The sequence below is a fragment of the Cricetulus griseus genome, chromosome 3 (genome assembly GCF_003668045.3).
Source record: "Cricetulus griseus strain 17A/GY chromosome 3, alternate assembly CriGri-PICRH-1.0, whole genome shotgun sequence".
NCBI lineage: Eukaryota > Metazoa > Chordata > Mammalia > Rodentia > Cricetidae > Cricetulus > Cricetulus griseus.
In genome coordinates this window covers 188,400,898-188,421,267 of record NC_048596.1, presented here as the reverse complement: position 1 = coordinate 188,421,267, position 20,370 = coordinate 188,400,898, and the positions used below count along the sequence as shown (strand labels likewise).

Here is a 20,370-nt window from a genome sequence, read left to right as displayed (position 1 = left end):
CGCCTTCTTCCCCGGAAGAGGCGGGGCTTCGGGCCCTGACCTGGAAGTTCTAGCTCTAAGCCGGTCATCTTTTTTTTTTTTTTTTAAGCTGGGCGGTGGGGAAGATGGCCACGCTGCAGGAGTGTAAAGTAAAAGTGGATGGCGAGCCGAAACTAAGTAAGAAGTAAGTGTCGCTGAAGGTCGTTAAGTGTCTCTGTCGCAGTGGCCCGATGGGAGGGAAGGTACCTGGAGTCTTTTCCCCAAGGCGACTGTGCCGGGGGCCTCTCTGCCCTCTCCGGTAGGTGAGCACATGTTGGGACAGAGATGCGGCGCCCTGGAAACCACAGCCTCCTGGATGCCCTGGGGTCAGCTGTCCTTGGCTGGTGGGTTCCCTGGTCCTAACTGTAGGGACGAACTTGCGGAGGGGAAGCCGGCACAGAAACTGGGAGATGACAGGAAAGAAAAGTGAAACTAACTTTTCCTCTACCTTTTAAGAAATGCTTTTTTTTTTCTTAATTGAGCCACTCCCCCAATGAATAGATTAGAAAATGGCCAAATATCTTAGCTCTTCAAAGAAGGACCTGTGATGTTGTCTGTTCGGTTCACGCGGGTCGGTGGAAGAAACAGGGCGGCCACGGGGGAGTCAGCTTCTGGTGAACTCACTATAGCTCCTCAAAAGGCTTTTTTATTGTTATACAATTTAACCTTAGCAAGTCAGTTTCCGCATACCACAACCTCTTATCTGAAGCTTCCCAAACAGTAAATGCCAAAGCGATTCCCGGTCACAGGACTTCTCAGTTTTTTTGTGCCCTCCCACAACCAAGTTTTGCATAGGCTTTGAACCTTTTGGGAAGCACTCGGTAGAGTTTTACATACTTTAAACAGGAATCAGACCAGCTGCAATGCTCTGCTGGAACCCCTGTTGCAAGAACCTTAAAGTTTGTTTCCTGGCCTATCAAAGGTATTCTGCACCTTATTTGTTAAAAGGGGCCCATTCTGAAACTGTGGTGCACCTACTCATATGCGTCACTCAAGGGTCTGAGACAAGTGAGCAAAAATGGTCCTATTCTGCGGGATACACCAGGCTCCACTTTACACTGCTGGATGTATCCTCATAAAACACTCCAGATCTGAGAGTTGTGTAGGTGAAGATGGACAGACAGATCAACCTTCCTTTAACTGGCTTTTTTTAGAGTCTAAATACTACACTTTCTCTAGTCCAGGGTTGGGCACTTGAACCACAGAACACAAGCAATGGCCGGGAAGTTAGTGCCCTCCAGAACTGTAGGACATTGTTTAACCTGTTACATACTATTGCTGCTTTAGTTAGTGCACTAGCAATCAATCCTCTTGTTGAGCCCTGAGGGAAATAATAGAGACATTCTAGATAAGAACTGATTTTTTTTTTTTTTTTTACTTTTACGTAGAGGCTTCTACTTTGTGTTTTTAGAAGGATTTCAAGGGAAATGTTTAAATTTATGGCTAGCTCCCTAACAGACTGTTGAGAATGATTTGAAGGATTCTTAGAGGAAGTTGGGTGGGGTTTATTAAATCATAGTTGAAATTTTGAGCATTCAATGAAAGTACCTCAGTTTTCAGGTAAATTAAGAAAGCCTTACAGCTCTTTTCAAATGACTTTTCCTTGTGTTTGGGGGCACATTTACCTTTAAGCACCATGCTGGCACTATACAAACTGTTTAATCTCAGTAGTAATCTTGCAAGAGAAATATTAATGTCCACTTTTCAAATTCACAAACTGGCCCTGGGTGATCATTTTTATATAAAAAATGTGTGTTCCTAGGGCTTGGGAGAGTGGCTTAGTGGTAAAATGCTTGCTTCCATGCACAAGTCCCTAATAGTAAAAGTGTGTGTTCCTGACGTGTCTTCTAGCACTGATCTGAAGTACTGGAACAGAAATCTAAATTGATGTCTATGTCAAGTCTGTAATCCTCAATTGTCTAAAATAAATCAGGTGTTTTTGTTTGTTTGGTGGGGGTTCTTTTTGTTTTTTGAGATAGGGTTTCTCTGTGTAGCCCTGGGTGTCCTGCAACTCGCTCTGTATACCAGGTTGGCCTCAAACTCAGGATCTGCCTGCCTCTGCCACCGCCTAGCAAAATAAACAGTTTTGATGTGTGTTCTGGAATTATCATGGGCTAAAATAATTTTTTGTGTGTGATTAACATTCTCTCTTTTTCCTTAATTGTTCTTGGAATTTCTTGGTCTGAAATCTTTACTGAGGACCATTTTATGCCTGATACTGTCCCCAAAGTTAAACACTGATGGGCTATCTGTTCAAATCACTCATTCTCAAATGAAAGATTCCTCTTCAAATTATTTAAACACAGTAGAGTATGGTCCTGATAGATCTGATGCCATCTAGTGTTAATGATACATAAACATGGTCTTGTCTAAGGACCTATCCTTTCTTTCCTCTTTGTTCTAAAACTCCACACAGATCTTTCCTTTGTCTCCGAGATGCTTTCGTGTAGCTAGTATTTATGTGGTTTATTTATTTTCTGGGATGGGATTTCACTATTTGCCAGGCTGTTCTCAAACTCTTAAGCTCAAATGATCCTTCTCAACCTGCTGAGTAGCTGGGGCTGTCTAAAATTGCATTTGTTGTTTTCATTGTCATCCAGTAGCCAGCATTCCTTCCTAAGGGGAGAAACTGCACTTCGGAACCCCACATTTTGCCTTCTATATTTTAGGATGTTGTGAGCATTTTTTAATATAAGCTTGCCTTTGAGTTTTTAATCCCAGATAGACGCTTTCTGTTTTCCATTTCTGAGAACATTGCAGATGTCAGTCAGGAGGGACTGAAGTTCAGAGGGACATTGGACATTAGTACAAATCATGGCTCCCCTCCTCAGGAGTGCAAGTTGAGTGTGTGTATACTGTTTGTCCCCTCTGACTACACATCTCTGTTTCCTGCTAGGTGGTGGTAATCATTAGTTCCAGGGTGCCATGTTGATGCAAGCTGCTGTCAGGCTTGTTAGGGGGTCCCTGCGCCAAACCTCGTGGGCAGAATGGGGTCAGAGGGAACTTCGACTGGGTCACCTGGCTCCCTTCACAACGCTCCACAAGGACAAGCCACTTTCTGATAGAAGAAGGTTGGTGCCATTACCTTCTTTATTGCTCTGGGAGCAGAATCTTTCCTTAGATGTCTATAGCTGGCTGAGTTTTTGGACATGTTAAGGAAACAGATCTCTATTGCCCAAGCCAAGACTCTCTTCCTACTTTACAGGTTCAGAGCCCCTTTCCTTGTAGTCCCTTCTCCTTTCTTTTTCTTCTTAAGTCCTTTGACTATTTTTTGTTTGAGACCGGGTATTATTATATAGGCCAGGCCATCCTTAAATTCACCGTGTAATGAAGACTGGCCTTAAACTAACGGTCTTTCTGCTTTCTATTCCCATTACAGGGTTACAGGCATGTGCTACATCACCCTGCCTTAAATAAGGAATTTCCAATGCTAGTTTTTCTCCCTTTTCTTTCTGGGGTTTGTTTATCAACCATGTCCTAGTTTTTGTGCTACCATTAGGGTCTTTTTTGGGCTGTCCTTAGAATCTACAAGAGCAAAATCTGAGTGAAGTAGAAAACAGATTTGTCTTAATATTGGGGGAGGGGAGCCTTGCTCAATGAATTACAGTATGATAGACCTAGCGGATTGTTAGAAAGGAAACTACAAGACATATTGCATCTAGAAAGAGTTGTCTATTTTGAAACCATCACAATCATTTTACAAGTTCTTTCCCCTCTGCCCCAGACAGGGTTTCTCTGTGTAGTCCTGGCTTTTGTGGACCAGGCTATCCTCCAACTCAGAAATCTGCCTGCCTCTGCTTCCTAAGTACTGAGGTCAAAGACGTTTGCTGCTGCCACCACCTAACTCCAAGTTCTTGCTCTCTTTTTTATTTTTTTTTTATTTCACTAAATCCATATTGAAAGTGAAGTATACAGCAAAGAACAATGGTGCATATCTATAATCCCAAGAACTCAGGAGGCCAAGAGAGGGGGCTTGCAAGTTCAAGTTCAATTAAACCATTTAACAATCCCATTTCAAAATTTAAAAAAAAGGCGCTTGGGGGTATCTAGTGTTAGACCTTTTGCTTGACACACTTAGAACCCTGGGTTTAACCTCTAATACTACAAAACAATCAAAAGAAAGTGGAGGGTGTATTTTAAAGCCAGACACCTGGCCGTATTGATATGCACCTTTGATCCCAGCACTTGGGAGGCAGAGGCAGGCTGAACCCTGTGTGTTCAAGGCCATCCTGATCTACAAAGTTCCAGGACAGCCAGAGCTACACAGAGAAACCCTATCTGGAAGAACAAAACAACAACAAAAATAATAAAGCCAGATAATATGCAAGCATAGCCTAGAATCTTTAACTATTAAAGAGTTATCAGTTGGAAAGAATGATCCATGAATTCTCTTTGAATAATGAAGATATTCTTGTCTATCCAAATAAGTTTGTTTGTTTTGTTTTGTTTTTCCTGGATTTAGGTAGCAAGTTCAGATCATAAGGGTCACAGAGTTTCCCCCATTGTTTTGGTTTTTGAGTTTCACGTAACATGTATGAGGTTTAGATAATGAGAGACTTGATGAGAAATACATCCACATTTGTCTGGTTTCTGTCCAGGCGGCAGAATGTGAAGAGTTAAGTAGTAAAAGATTCCAGAATTCACTTTTGAGCGCTAACTAAGCTCTGGGACAGGATCGTTCCTTTTTAACATCTCAGGCCTCACAACTGGTGAGAAGACATCTTATTTCCTTTTTCTAGATGATAAGGAGTCATTTGCTCAAGGCCACTCAAGTGGTTAGTGTTTTAGAATTTAGCGAGAGGCAGTTTGACTGCAAACATGGCATGATAGTCACTATATAATGCTGCTTTGTATAGTATTCCGTTCTGGTTTTAAAGTCAGAGCAATTTTGTTTTGTTTTGGACTGGCCTCAAATTCACTATGTAGCTGCAGGTGACACCCAGCCTCCAGACCAGTCTTTGACAGCTGCTCTGAGTGAAATTGTCACTAGGGAATCTCTTCAAGCTCTGAAGACCAGCTCTCTCCACAGCCTAACTCCCTTCTCTGGGACAGCTGTGGGCTGACGGGGGTGGAGGTATCACTTTCTCATAGCCTTCACTGGTACTGTAGGGACTTCTTCCAGGGACACCAGACTATCAAGATGAAGTTTCTGGCATCAGGGAGATGAAACGTTTATCCGGCAGACTTCCTGGGAAATCTCTGTTCCAGGACTAACCACTAATGTTACATCCAGGCCTCTTCGCCCTTATGCATCTGGATTCTAGTTGTTTTCTGATGCCAAGCAGAGACTAGAAATGACCTGTTGCATCTTTGTCCAAAGCTTAGGTTTTCTCTTTTTTTCTTTTTTCTTTTTTTTTTGTTTGTTTGTTTGTTTGTTTTTTGTTTTCAAGACAGATTTTCTCTGTGTAGCCTTAGCTGTCCTGGAACTCACTCTGTAGACACCAGGCTGGCCTCAAACTCACAGAGATCCACCTGCCTCTGCCTCCCAACCTGGCCAGATTTTTGTTTTGTCTTGTTCACATACCTAAGTTTAGTGACTAACAGGTTAGCTTTGGGGAGCAACATTATTTAAGGCTGTGGGACTGAGCAGAACATTTTCCACAGGCTGTTGAATCTTTTGAAAAGTGGCAATGGAGCTTCTGATAGAAGGCTCTTTGGGCAACTTTCACATTGGGTGCTGTTATCTTCCCAACAGTGAACTAAAGAGACGTCTAAAAGCTGAGAAGAAATTGGCAGAGAAAGAGGCCAAGCAGAAAGAGCTCATTGAGAAACAACTAAGCCAAGCTGCTGCTGCTGCTGCCACCAACCACACTGCTGATAATGGCGTGGGTGCTGAGGAGGAGACTCTGGACCCAAACGTGAGTTCCCCTGGGCCACTGCTGTGACTCGACACAGGAAAGCTTCTGAGAGGCAGGAGGGACCAAGTAACTAACAAGACAAATAAGAACTTGAACCAGAAAGGGTCACTGCCCTGGATTAGGGAGGGCAGTGTCTGCTCTTTTAATTGGTTATAGACATGGGCCCTGGATTTTTATTGTCAACTCCAAATAGACAATTTGGAGAGGCCAATACTCCTGAGTAACAACTTATCTTCTGGGAAGTAACTGAGCCTGTAGCAACATCAGAGGAGGTGTCTTCCCTCAGGATAAACCAGAGTGTATATTAGTTAGCAAAATACATTCCACATGCCAAATCCACCTCTCCACTCTCTCACTATCCTCCCTTCCTGGTTTTGTACATAAGCACAGTCATGCCCATGTGTGACACTCTAAGGCTAATTTTCCACCATTAACAGTAGAGTTGGGGGGACTGGAGGAATGGCTCGTTGGTTAAGAGCTTTGGCTGCTCTTCCAGAGGACCTGGGTTCAATTCCCAGCACCCATGTAACAGCTCCCAACTGTCTGTAATTCCAGTTCTGGAGGATCCAGCACCCTCACACAGACATACATGCAGGGACAACATCAATGCACATAAAATAAAAATAATAAATAACTAATAAAACAAAAAACAAAACCAGCAGAGTTAGAAAGTTGCATCAAGAACAAGGTTGTCAGCAGCTGGAAAGATGTCTCAGTGGTTAAAACTGTATCCTGGTATTCCAGAGGTCGACCATATCAGGTTGCTACAACCACCTATTGTTCCAGCTCCAGAGGATCCAACTTCCTCCCTGGCCTCCACAGGCATTAGCACTTGTGTGCACACAGATACACATACATACACACGATTAAAAATAAATCTTATAGGAAGCTGGAGAGATGGCTCAGCAGTTAAGAGCACTGGCTGCTCTTCCAGAATTCAATTCCCAGCAACCACATGGTGACTCACAACCATCTACAGTGGGATCTAATGCCCTCTTCTGGCATAGAGTTGTACTTGCAAATAGAACACTTATTATAAATTTTAAATATATATATATATATATATATATATATATATATATATATATATATCCAACCCCTGTGGTAGAATACTCCATATTTGTACCATACAGGTTCCATGAGCCTGCCTAAGTTAAGAGTTCAATGTGTGACCTGAAGAGTAGTTAAGAAAACAACTCCACCATGCAAATGCAGTCCACAAAAAAGACCACCTGTAACAATTAACTTCTATTATTTTAGATGAACCCCACTTTTTTATTTCAATCTGTTGAATCTTGTATTTTGAATTTATTCTGTGGCTCTACATATTTTTCATACAAATCCCATTCCATAGTCAGTCCTATTTCAAGGATGCACAGGGCTTGGTTGGTGTTATAGTTGTGCCTCCTGCAGGCTTGCATGTCCTCTAGTTCCCAGATGTGCTGCTGCTTTGGAAGGTTGTGGAAGCTTTAGGAGGTGGAGCCTACTGGAGGAGGTGGTCACTGGTGGTGGGTCTTGATGGGTTATGGTTCAGTCCCATTCATCTGGACCTTGTCTGTCTTGACTGATGTACAGGGATGAAGTTGTTCCATAAGTCTCTGATGGTCTGAACAAGCTGCTCCAGCTGCCATGCCTTCTCTGCCTAACCATACCTTCTTAAGCTAGAATAACACCTCCTTCCTCCCTTGAGTTGTTCTGTAAGGTATTCTGTCACAGGGAAAGTTACAGATACAGTACTCAGCAAGAGACAACACAGCCTGCCATGTTCCACTTCTGAGTACTGCCCCTCTTTTTTTAATAGCAATACTACAAGATCCGTAGTCAAGCAATCCACCAGCTGAAGGTCAGTGGGGAAGACCCTTACCCACACAAGTTCCATGTGGACATCTCACTCACTCAGTTCATCCAAGAATACAGTCAACTGCAACCTGGGGACCACCTGACTGACATCACCTTAAAAGTGGCAGGTAGGAAGATCCTCTGACAGTTCACTTGCCATTCTCATATCTCGACAGACAGCTTCTTTGCTAACACCAAGGAAGGCCTTGGTTGGTCTTATTCCCTCTGCCCCTTTTGATTTTTGGCATTAGGATCTTGCTGTACACCCTAGGCTGACCTTGAACTTGGGTCACCCTGCCGCACTGTTCCTGGTGGTGTGGAAGCTGCTTTACTGGAGACAGTACCTTTATATCTACTCACAGGAAGCAGAGCAGGCTTGAGACATGGGTTGCATCCTAGATAAAGCCATACTTCTGTGGAAGGGATGATCTCTGAGGGACCTCTGGCTGGATACTGCTGCTGGTTTATAATCCAGGAAGAATTTCCTTTTATCCCCCAAGCCATTTCATTTTTTGTCTCTACTCTCAGACATTTATTTCTAGAATATTATTTATGGATTTGTGAGATTTTTAATGTCTTTTTCTTGCCTTCTTCCCAAAATAGTAAAACTACTAGTTGGAGAAAATGTAGGACATTCACAGAAAATAAAAAGGGAAGAAAAATTACCTGTAATCCTACTACATAGGTAGAACCTTTGTAATACCAAAATGTCAAAGGCCCATTAATTTTTCTTGTGTGTGTGTGTGTGTGTGTGTGTCTGTGTGTGTGTGTGTGTGTGTGTGTGTGTGTGTCTGTGTGTGTGTCTGTGTGTCTGTGTGTGTGTGTGTGTGTGTCTGTCCATGTGTTCAGCTCATGTTCGCACATGCATGTGGAGGTCAGGGGACAACTTCCATTGTCATTCCTCAGGCTTAGGTGCCGTCACATTTTCATTGAGATAAGACCTCTCACTAGCCTAAAGCTTGTTGAGTAGGCTAAGTTGACTGGCTGGCTATCTGCCTCCACAGTACTGGTATTAAAAGTGAGTGTCACACCTAGATTGGGGCGGGGGGGGGGGGGGGGGGGCAGGGTTTCTCTGTGGCTTTGGAGGCTGTCCTGGAACTAGCTCTTGTAGACCAGGCTGGTCTCAAACTCAACAGAGATTTGCCTGCCTCTGCCTGCCAAGTGCTGGGATTAAAGGGCATGCGCCACCATCGCCTGGCATATTTTTTAAATTAATTTTTAAGATTTGTTTTTTATATGTGTGTATGTCACTATGTGTGCAGGTGCCCACAGAGCCTAAAAGAGAGTGTCAGATCCCCTGCAGCTGGGATACAGGCAGTCATGAGCCACCCAGTATGGGTGCTGAGAACTGAACTCAGGTCCTGGAAGAGCAATGAGTCTTTGTGACTGCTAAGCATCTCTCTAGTGTACCCTTCCCTCTTACGTGATTTCTAAGTATTGAATTCAGGTCCTCATGCTTGTAAGTAAGGCAAATACTTTGTAATCTAAGCTTTCTGTCTCTTTAGGCTCTGATATTGTGTTTTTTTGGTTTTTGAAATGGGGTCTCATGTAGCTCAGGCTAGCTTTGAACTCCTGCTAAGTGCTGGGTTTATAGGTGTCACCACCATGCCCACCAAGACTTTTTTTTTTTTAAGATTTTATTTATTTTTATTGTGTATAAAACATTCTGCTTCCATGTATATCTGCACACCTGAAGAGGGCACCAGATCTTATAACGGATGGTTGTGAGCCACCATGTGGTTGCTGGGAATTGAACTCAGGACCTCTGGAAGAGCAGTTGGTGCTCTTAACCACTGAGCCATCTCTCCAGTCCCAACCAAAACTTTTTTTGATGTTAGTTGTTCTGGTTTAGTATTTATATGAATGTGCTTTTAGACTAGACAGATGATTTTCAAATTGTTTTGTTTCTACATTTATTTTATGGTTATGAATGTTTTGCCTGCGTGTATGTGTGTGCACTGTGTGCATGTCTGGGCCTGCAGAAGTCAGAAGAGGGAGTTAGTTCCCTTGGAACTGAGTTACAGGTGGTTGTAAACCATCATGTGGGTACTGGGAACCAAACCCAGGCCTCTGGAAGAGCTCAGGTGCTCTTAATTGCTGATCAGCCTCCCCGGCATTCTCCTTATATTCACTCCCTTCTTAATTCAGATCTTTTTCTTGGATATAATTTTTAGGTTTTTTTTTTTTTTTGTTTTTCTTGCTTTGGATTTCTTTGGAAGATGGTGGATTGTCAGTTCTTTAAAGTAAATGTGACTTTTTTTTATCATTTTTAAAAAATATATTTGGTTTCATGTGTGTAAGAATGAAGCCTTGCTCATAGAGTCAGAGAATACCTTTTCTGGAGTCTCTTCCTTTCTTCCCTGTTTTGAGACAGGGCCTCCCTTATTTTTTCACTGCACTGTGTACTCTAAGCCAGCTGACCCAACAGGCTTCTGTCAGATTCTCCTACCTCTGCTGCCTACCATTGAGCCACCAAATCCTGCTTTTTATGTGGGATCCTGGATTCAAATTCCTATCACCACCCTGGCATGCTGAGGTGTTGTCACCACCACTGACCATTTTTGAAGTGAGGTCTTCCTGTACAACCTTGACTGGCTTAATGAAAATTACTGACATAAAGAAGAGGGGATAACATAGACCTCGGTCACACCCAGATTGTTGTGATTGCTATTGCTTAGGGATCGTAAAGGATCTCATTCCATCCGGATCTTTGTTTGCTGTTTTCTTTCTAGGTCGGATCCATGCTAAGAGAGCGTCTGGGGGAAAGCTTATCTTCTATGACCTTCGAGGAGAGGGGGTCAAGTTACAAGTTATGGCTAACTCAAGGTACATAGAAATAGCCAGTTAAGAAGAGTAACAGAGGGACAGTTGAAGACACAAGCCAGTGTGATCCTCTTTTCCCATTGCTATTTAGAGTTAAGGTAGCAAGGAGTGGGACATGGTTGGGTAGGGTTGAGTACAAGGTGAAAAGGCCTAGAAATGAATGACTGTTCTTACTTGTAGGACAGTAAGCATAAAAGGAATCCAGCAGTTGTCCCTGAAGCAGGGACTCCTTTTGGGCTCATAGTAACAGTTGGTGAAGGTTTCCTGAGTAAGCCAGTAGTCTGAAGAACTGTACACTAAGTTACTTTTCCTTTCATTCAGGAATTATAAATCAGAGGAAGAATTTGTTCGTATCAATAACAAGCTGCGGCGGGGAGATATAATTGGAGTTCAAGGGAACCCTGGGAAAACCAAGAAGGGTGAGCTGAGCATCATCCCCTATGAAATCACGCTCCTGTCTCCCTGCTTGCATATGTTGCCTCATCTTCACTTTGGCCTCAAAGACAAGGTAAGTTTGCACTTGTGCCAGCTGTGCCCCTGCTGTGTCAGGCTACCACATAAAACTGATTTCTAACTGCTGCTTCTGGTTTAGGAGACAAGGTATCGTCAGAGGTACTTGGACTTGATATTGAATGACTTTGTGAGGCAGAAATTTATTGTCCGAGCTAAGATCATCACATATATAAGAAGTTTCTTGGATGAGCTGGGATTTCTAGAGGTAACCAAGGGTCAAGGGTTTTTTACCTGGAATGGTGCCTGCCTTGTTATGCTTGTCTCTTGCTGTCCATCTCTCTTTTACACAGCATCTCCTGCCGTTGTCCTTCATGCCTTAGGCAAACACTGCCTTGTCAATGTTCCATCTTGTTTAGTGCTTCCTAAACAGTGCACTACCCATGTGCCAATGATACCATTTTCAATAATAATCTGTAGAAGCCAGGTATGCTGGGACACGCCCTTAATCCAAGCACTTAGGAGGCATAGGCACGCATATTTCTGGGTTCAAGGCCAGCCAGAGATACATAGTGAGACCTGCCTCAACCCAGTCCTCTGGCCCCCTAAAATTCTTTAGAAGTTAGTCATGGTAGTGTGCACCTTTAATCCTAGCATGGGAGCCAGAGACAGGCTGATCTCTGAATTCAAGTCCAGCCTGGTCTACATGGTGACCTCCAGGCCAGCCAGGGCTACATAGTAATGCTATGTCACACACACACACACACACACACACACACACACACACACACACAGACACACACACCTTTTAGTTGTATGAAAAATAAAAACTGCAAGTACATGTAGTTCACAGACTTGGGTAAGAAAAAAATAAATACAAACAAAACTGAAAGCACTGTGTGTTTTTTCACCTGACTTCCCCTCCTAATTAGAATTTGATACACGCCCTCCCTCACTATTTACTATGCACATATATGCACACACAAATACACTGCATACATATGTATGCTTGCTACATGTAAATGCTTTGGAGGAGTTTTATTTTTACACAAATTGTAGTCGTGCTGTGTGTACTGTGATGTGTAGTGCTCTTTTGACATATTCTGGAATCACATAGTCATAGCTGATTATGAGCTACCCCACATAAGTGCTCTGCAAGAGCAGTATGTGCTCTTAATCGCTCGTCATCTCTTCAACGCGCTTCTGCTTGTTTTTCTTTTATTTTTTTAAAGATTTATTTATTTATTTATTCACCACCATCACCACCAAGCAATACAGAGTAGGGGGGAAAAGATTTGTTTTATTATGTACACACTGTTCTGTCTGCATGTGTGCCTGCAGGCCACAAGAGGGCACCAGATCTCATTACAGATGGTTGTGAGCCATCATGTGTTTGCTGGGAATTGAACTCAGGACCTCTGGAAGAGCAGCCAGTGCTCTTAACCTCTGAATCATCTCTCCAGCTCTCTCTGCTGCTTCTTAAAGAGTATTTTTGTTTCCTGTATTGATACTTTGGATTATTTCTGATTCTCTTTTTGTAATGTTTCAGTGAATATCGTACATGTGGGCTAATATTTTTAATTTGGATTTCTATGTTTGTTTGTTTTTCAGACAGACTCTTACTGTATAACCCTGTCTGTCCTGGAACTCACTATGTAGACCAGGCTGGCCTTGAACTCAGAGATCTGACTGCCTCTGCCTCCTGAGTGCTGGGATTAAAGGCAAGGACCACCACACCTGGCTTATAGTTTGAATTTCTAAGCATACAATAAGTTAAAGGATCTAGATAGTAAATACTGTAAACATCTCAGGTACTGTTCTGCTGCCGTGAAGAGACACTGTGACCAAGGCAACTCTTGGTATTTAATTGGTGGCTTTCTTACCCTTTAAGCATGGCAGGAAGCATAGCAGCAGGGAGGCAGGCTGGCTTGGGACTGAAAACTACATCCTGGTCCACAAGTTGAAGGCAGCACAGACAGACTGACATTAGGCCTGGCATAAACTTTTGAAACCTCAAAACCCACCCTCGGTGACACATCTCCAAAAGGGTTATACCTCCTAATCCTTCCCAAGCAGTCCCACCAACTGGGGACCAAGCATGTAAATATATGAGCCTATGGGGGCCATTATCATTTAACGACCTCAGTAAATAAACTGTTTACAGCTTGTCAGCATTTACAGTACAGTTTGTTTTTTCATTTTGTTATTTGTTTTGTTTTTTGAGGCAAGGTTTCTCTGTGTAGTCATGGCTGTCCTGGAACTTGCTCTGCAGACCAAGCTGGCCTTGAACTCACAGAGATCCAACTGCGTCTGACTCCCAAATGCTGGGATTAAAGGCATGCACCACTACCCGACATCAATGCTGTGTTATTAATAAAAATGGATATGCAGTTCTAGAAAGCCAAGCAGTCTGTTGTCAAACACTTATATTACAAAGTTTTACTTTGGTATGTGACAGGCCTATACTATGTTACATATAAAGAATGAACTGTCCTCAAGGCCTCTGGTTATCTGAGAACTGTTTGTTTCTCTCTGTTTTAGATTGAAACTCCCATGATGAACATCATTCCAGGAGGAGCTGTGGCCAAGCCTTTCATCACCTATCACAATGAGTTGGACATGAACTTATATATGAGAATTGCTCCAGAACTCTACCATAAGGTAGTCACTAATCACACACCCCATTTCCTTCCAGTAGCAGGAGGCTGGAAGAATCACTGGCTAACCTAGTACAGTCAGAAATTAGGAATATCAAAGACAGGTTCTGGTTCTTCCAGTTGTTGGTTGTGATTCTTGGAGAATCTCCTTGTAAGCAGCTAAGGAGTGACAGCATTATACAAGTGTACACACATTTCTCCTCCGGTTCCCCAAGAGCTTTAACTTCAGTCTTCCTCAGATTAGATCTAATTTTAGTTGTATTGTTTTATTTTTTTCTTCAAAAACTGGCCAAGCATGGAGGCAAACACCTTTAATGCCAGCACTTGGGAGGTAGAGACAGACAGATCCTGTGAGTTTTGAAGCCAGCCTGGTGTACATAGTGAATTCTAGGTCTGCCAAGGCTATACAGTGAGACCCTATAGGAGGAGGAGGACTTCTTGGTTTTGACTTCTTTCTAGAAATTAAAAATAAATCCCTTCATAATAGCATTGTAAATTCCAAAGGCTGTCATCCAGGATTCTTAGTTGCAGACATGTAGCATGTTAAAGCAAGACCAAACTTACCTGAGGTAGGAAGCCACAGTTACCTTGATGGTCAGAGAATAATCATGCGTGAAATCAAGACCAGGAATGATGCCAGCTCCTATCACTGGGCTATTGTCGTAGGAAACACCACCTCCTACTAGGCACAAGTCACTGCACTGGGATCTCTGTAGTCTGTTCGAAAGATGGCCACCTCTGGGCCTCTTCACCAGAATGAATTCTGTGTAATACCTACACCTTCCTTTAGTAGCTTCTATGACATGTCACTAGTGTGTCTGGCAGGTGGAGCAGGGTCACCTAACCCCAGAAGAGGCTTTAAAGCAACTCAGATCATCAAATAGGAAATAACAAAGACATTAGAGACTCAGGAGTCCTGCACAGCCAAATAAAACCCAAATGATGTCTACTACAGGAATCTGAAGACATCAGGGTACTAGCTATGAAAACCACTTAGTGCATAGGAACTTATCAGGAGTTAACATATGAATGTGGCCCTGTGTTTCTGGTAGATGCTGGTGGTTGGTGGCATTGACCGAGTTTATGAAATTGGACGCCAGTTCCGGAACGAAGGAATTGATTTGACTCACAACCCTGAGTTCACCACCTGTGAGTTCTACATGGCTTATGCAGACTATCACGACCTCATGGAGATCACAGAGAAGATGCTGTCAGGTGAGTCCTACTGTCTGTAGCTCATGTCTGCTGCTTTCAGAGGAGAGCTTCCTGCTTTCAGTCCCTGAGATGACTACTTTTTCTCCCAGGAATGGTGAAAAGCATTACAGGTAGTTACAAGATCACCTACCACCCAGATGGGCCAGAAGGTGAAGCCTATGAGATTGATTTCACCCCACCTTTCCGAAGAATCAGCATGGTAGAAGAGCTTGAGAAAGCACTGGGTGTGAAGCTGCCAGAGACCAGCCTCTTTGAAACTGAAGGTGAAATACTACACTCCACTATGTGGGCTTCCTTCCTGTCATCTCTGAATTGGTTGGGTCAAAGCTAAAATGCCCCACATGTTGTATTTATAGATAGAGATTTCCTTAGACCATAGTGATATTGCCTGTCCTAACTTGTAGATTTCTGTCACAGAAACTCGAAAAATTCTTGATGATATTTGTGTTGCAAAAGCTGTTGAATGCCCCCCACCTCGGACCACAGCCAGGCTCCTTGATAAGGTGAGACGCCACACTTGTGCTCATTCCGTGCTGACCAGTAAGTACCCTGAACCCTAGGAAATGGGTCTCACTGAGGAGAATTCTTTCCTGCAGCTTTACAGGAAAATCTTAACAGAGGAACAGAATTAAGAAACTTTGAACTGGGCTTGGGAAATGTAGCTCAGTGGTAGAGTACTCACCTAGCAAGTCAAGACCTGGGAAGGGGCTGGTTCACTCTCCAGCCCATGAAATCCAAGCAAAAAGAAACTTTGAGCTGTAATATGCTCTGTGCCCAATAGTTCATGTATATTATCTATGTTAATACTCTGTCCTCTGTCCCATCTGCACCAGAGCTAAGGCCTCCCTTTGGGCTGGGACTGTGAGTGATATTCAGATGCCATATCTAATTCTGCTTTTTTTTTTTCTCACTAAGCTTGTTGGTGAGTTCCTCGAAGTGACATGCATCAATCCTACATTCATCTGCGATCACCCACAGATTATGAGCCCTCTGGCCAAATGGTAATATACAGTTTGTTGCTGCATAAAAACCCCTCAAGTAGGGCTGGGGCTGTACCTACACAAGTGATCATGCTCTGATTGACTTCATGGTCTTTTTGCACCATGTATTGATACACTAACTCAGTCTGGCTTTTGTCTATCTGCATGGCGGTTGGTTTCCCGAGGCAGGCATTCTAGAAGAAAAAGTCTCAACAAGCAAACATATGCTAGACCTTTGCTGATAGCTCCCTGACCAAAGCAAGTGGGTGCCTAGAGTATGAGAGCAAAGCAGAAGGCTTGATTTCAGTCAGCTGCTCTGCTTGTTAGGAATATAATCAAACTTCTGGCCTCTCTCACCTTCACTCTGGTACCAGCACTGATGAGGCTTCACGTTTCAATTTTTGAGTCAGGCATTACATTATGAGAGCCCTGAATATTCATCCTCTGTGGTCTCGTGTTCCCAGGCACCGCTCCAAAGAGGGTCTAACTGAACGCTTTGAGCTGTTTGTCATGAAGAAGGAAATCTGCAATGCCTACACTGAGCTGAATGATCCCATGCGGCAGCGACAGCTGTTTGAAGAACAGGCCAAGGTAATGAAGGAGAGTGAGCAATGGAATCTGTTTCACCACTGAGCTCACATACCAAGAAGCACTGGCCTTAACCCTATGTTGATACACACTTTCTTAGCATTTTAACCAAAGCGAAAGAGGCTTTTTATTTTTATTTATTTTTTTTTTTTTAAGTGTATGGGTGTTTTGCCAGCATGTGTCTCCGTATACCACGTGCCCACAGTGCTCAAGGAGGGTAGAAAAGGGAGTTAGATCCACTGGAACTGGAGTTACAGATGGTTGTGAGCCATTGTGTGGACACTGGGAATTGAACCTGGATCCTCTGGAAGAGGATCTCTTAACCACTGAACCATCTCTCCAGCCCATAAAGAGGTTTTATAGGAAGAAGTTTTTGAGACAGTGTCTCAGGTAGCCAAGGCTGCCCTTGAATTCTTTGATCCTCTTATCTCTATCTTTTAGGGCTGGGATTAGCGCCATACAACCACACCAAGCTGAAACTTGGGGCTTTGAGTATATGACTTGTAAAATGCATTTAAGATCGACTCTATGGAGAAAGGCACTCATCTTACAAACACATTCATTTAGCAAGAACACACTTTTTCTTATATTATGCCTCTTTTGGGGGGGGGGGGCAGTCCTGATTATCCTGGAACTCTCTCTTGTAAACCAGGCTGGTTTTGAAACTCAGAACCTTGAACCCTTGAAAAACCAAAAAAAAAAAAAAAAGGTTTTTAATTGCTGTATATTATTTCTATAAAATAATGAGGGCTACCTGCCCCTGTTGGCTTTTTGAGACAAAATCTCACTATTTAGCTGGCCTGGAATTAGTTATGTAAACCACACTAGTCTCCAACTCTTGTCAATCCTTCTGCCTCAGCCTTCCAAGTGTTGGAACTACAGGTATGTCCAATCACATTCACTTAAAATATGGCTTTCATCTCTGAGGTAGGTTTCATCAATCCTAACCTAGAGTTACCAGGAAATCAGTTCCCAGTGAGTCTTGAATGTCAGGAGCATTTTTGGTACCTCTTTTGAAAGTGTCTGTGTGGATACTGAGATGATCTAGAACAGCAGCTTTCCACCTGTGGGTTGCAACCCCTTTAGGGGTCACACATCAGATATTTACATTACAATTTATAACAGTAGCAAAGTTAGTTCTGCAGTAGCAATGAAAATAATTTTATGGCTGGTGGTCACCATAACATGAGGAACTGCATTAAAGGGATGCAGCATAAGGAAGGTTGAAAACCACTGGCTAGACGATTATTACATTTGACTATTTATTCTAGGCCAAGGCTGCTGGTGATGATGAAGCCATGTTCATAGATGAGAACTTCTGTACTGCCCTGGAATATGGACTGCCCCCAACAGCTGGCTGGGGCATGGGTATCGACCGAGTCACCATGTTTCTCACAGATTCCAACAATATCAAGGTATGTACAGACTTCCCAATACATGCTTCCCCAGAACTCCACTGCACAGAACATGGAGGGCCTGGGAAATAAAGGAAACGCTGAAGAAGTTCCATAACCCACTCTACAGTAGAAGACTAAAGGGTTTTAGATAAAGACTTACAGGATTTTAGTTTGTCCTACTTGGGGGGGGGGGTAACTAATAGTTTGCTTTTCTTTAATATCCAGGGGAATGCTAAGTCCTCTCAAATGTATTGCTTCATATCAGTCAGTTCTGTAAGGTGTGAACACTGTTTTTATTGTACTTTATAGAGAAGGAAATCCATTTGTTGTTCATTTATCATTACTGTCTTTGAGACTGTCTCAGGTAGCTGGGCTCATCTACCTTCAGTCACGTGCCTTGATACTTCATCTCTCAGTACTGCCCATCCTATTTCCTCTCTCTACCCCGAAGTCTTGCCTATACCTCCTGCCTAGCTAGTAGCCATTCATCTTTTTATTACACAGTTACAGCAACATATAGTGTACAAATATCCCACAACAGGGCTCTCTTGGAACTCCATCCGTAGTGTACAGTGACCTTGAACTCCTGATATTCCTGCCTCTCTACTTCCAGAACTCAGATTGTGTTGATGTGTGCCTAGGAGGAAGTTCACTTTTAAAAAACTAATAATAGCCGGGTGTTGGTGTCGCACGCCTTTAATCCCAGCACTCACGAGGTGGAGGCAGGTGGATCTCTGTGAGTTCGAGGCCAGCCTGGTCTACAAATCGAGTGCCAAGACAGAGAAACTCTGTCTCAATAAATAAATAAATAAGTAAGTAAGTAAGTAAATAAATAAATAAATAAATAAATAAATAAATAGAGCAATAGTAGAATAGCTGTTTAAAAAAAAAAAAACATATTCTTGGTTTCTTGTTTTGGGTTTTTTGCTTTCTTTTTTTGTTTTTTGAGACAGGGTTTCTCTGTGGCTTTGGAGGCTGCCCTGGAACTCACTCTGTAGAGATCCACTTGCTTCTACCTCCCAGGTGCTGAGATTAAAGACTTGTGCTACTATACCAAGCTCATGGTGCTTCTTAATTTCAAAGTATGTTTTGCTCTTCTATAGGAAGTACTTCTGTTTCCTGCCATGAAGCCTGAAGACAAGAAGGAAACTGCAGCAGCCACTGAAACACTAGAAAGCACAACAGCCGGCCCCTCTGTCTAGAAGATAAATGAAACTCTGGCTTCTCTGCATTTCAGCAGACCTGGTCTAAGTGTTGCCATCCCTCTGGCCACTGCAATTCAACCACCAGAAGAGAGAAGAATTAAAGGATTTCTTTTTATTCCTTATTACCAAATAAACCATTTCTCTCTTTACCTATGTAATGTTACATTTTTTTCCCCCAAACTACTGGTCTAATGAATGTTTAGGACTCTGTTTTTATACATTTGTTTTGTTTTGTTTGTTTCATTTTGCTTTTTGAGACAGCAGTTCTCTGTGTAAGAACTCTGGCTGTCTTGGAACTCACTTTGTAGACCAGGCTGTCCATGAACTCACAGAGATCCACCTGCCTCTGCTTCCCAAGTGCTGGGATTAAAGGTGTTCACCACCACTACCCAGCTTATAATTTTTTTTAAGATTTACTTTTATTTTTATTTTATTTATTTATTTATTTATTTATGGTTTTTCGAGACATGGTTTCTCTGTGTAGCTTTGGAGCCTATCCTGGCACTCGCTCTGTAGACCAGGCTGGTCTCGAACTCAGAGATCCACCTGCCTCTGCCTCCTGAGTGCTGGGATTAAAGGTGTGCACCACCAAAGCCCGGCTTATTTTTATTTTTAATTCTGTGTGTGCATGTTATAGTACAGGTGCCCTCTGAGGCCAGGTTGGATCCTCTGGAGCTAGAGTTACATGCAGTTGTAAGCTGTCCAACATGAATGCTGAGAACCAAAGTCCAGTTCTGCAAGAGCAAGATGTGCACTAACTCCTGAGCCAACGCGGTCTCATCTGCAGTCGTAGTCTTTGAACAAAGTTATATAGTCAGTTCAATACTAGGCATTGTTCTGAAATATTGAAAACAGCAGCAAACAAAAATCAACTCACTACTTCCATGAAAACTACTACTTAGCTGGGCATTGGTGGCGCACGCCTTTAATCCCAGCACTCAAGAGGCAGAGGCAGGCGGATCTCTGTGAGTCTGAGGCCAGTCTGGTCTCCAGAGCGAGTGCCAGGATAGGCTCCAAAACTACATAGAAACCCTGTCTTGAAAAAACAAAAACAAAAAAAAAACTACTATTTTCTTTAGGGCTTGAGAGGGAAGTTGAGGGAGAACACGACAAGATCAAGTACATGTTCTTTTTTTGGAGGTGCACACCAAGAAAAAACATTGATCAGGGGGTTAGAGGACTGTGATGATATTTTACATACAATAGACAAAGGGCTGTATATGTATTCATATATATACATAGGGTAACAACTAATGTTACCCCTGAAGAATGAGGAGCCATGTCAGTCGTGCAGGAATTGTTATGAGTGAGGTGGGAGATAGAGAATCTGATCATAGTGC

The 20,370-nt window shown here is 42.8% G+C and overlaps 1 protein-coding gene across 2 annotated transcripts; it reads left to right on the top strand.

Annotated features, from left to right (window-relative positions):
- Positions 1 to 12: 12 nt before the first annotated feature.
- On the top strand, positions 13 to 19,183 carry Kars1 (lysyl-tRNA synthetase 1). Of its 2 annotated transcripts, XM_027406064.2 has the most exons (15): positions 32 to 163; positions 2,915 to 3,089; positions 5,714 to 5,876; positions 7,678 to 7,843; positions 10,448 to 10,541; positions 10,860 to 11,046; positions 11,131 to 11,256; positions 13,530 to 13,649; positions 14,698 to 14,860; positions 14,950 to 15,123; positions 15,278 to 15,363; positions 15,776 to 15,861; positions 16,305 to 16,431; positions 17,700 to 17,843; positions 18,929 to 19,183. In XM_027406064.2, exons 2-15 carry the CDS (start codon positions 2,944 to 2,946, stop codon positions 19,025 to 19,027), a joined length of 1,881 nt encoding a protein of 626 aa, XP_027261865.1. In that variant the 5' UTR covers positions 32 to 163; positions 2,915 to 2,943; the 3' UTR covers positions 19,028 to 19,183. The 2 variants fall into 2 exon arrangements, with proteins under 2 accessions (XP_027261866.1, XP_027261865.1); XM_027406065.2 differs by lacking the exon at positions 2,915 to 3,089 and having other exon boundaries at positions 13 to 163.
- Positions 19,184 to 20,370: the final 1,187 nt, after the last annotated feature.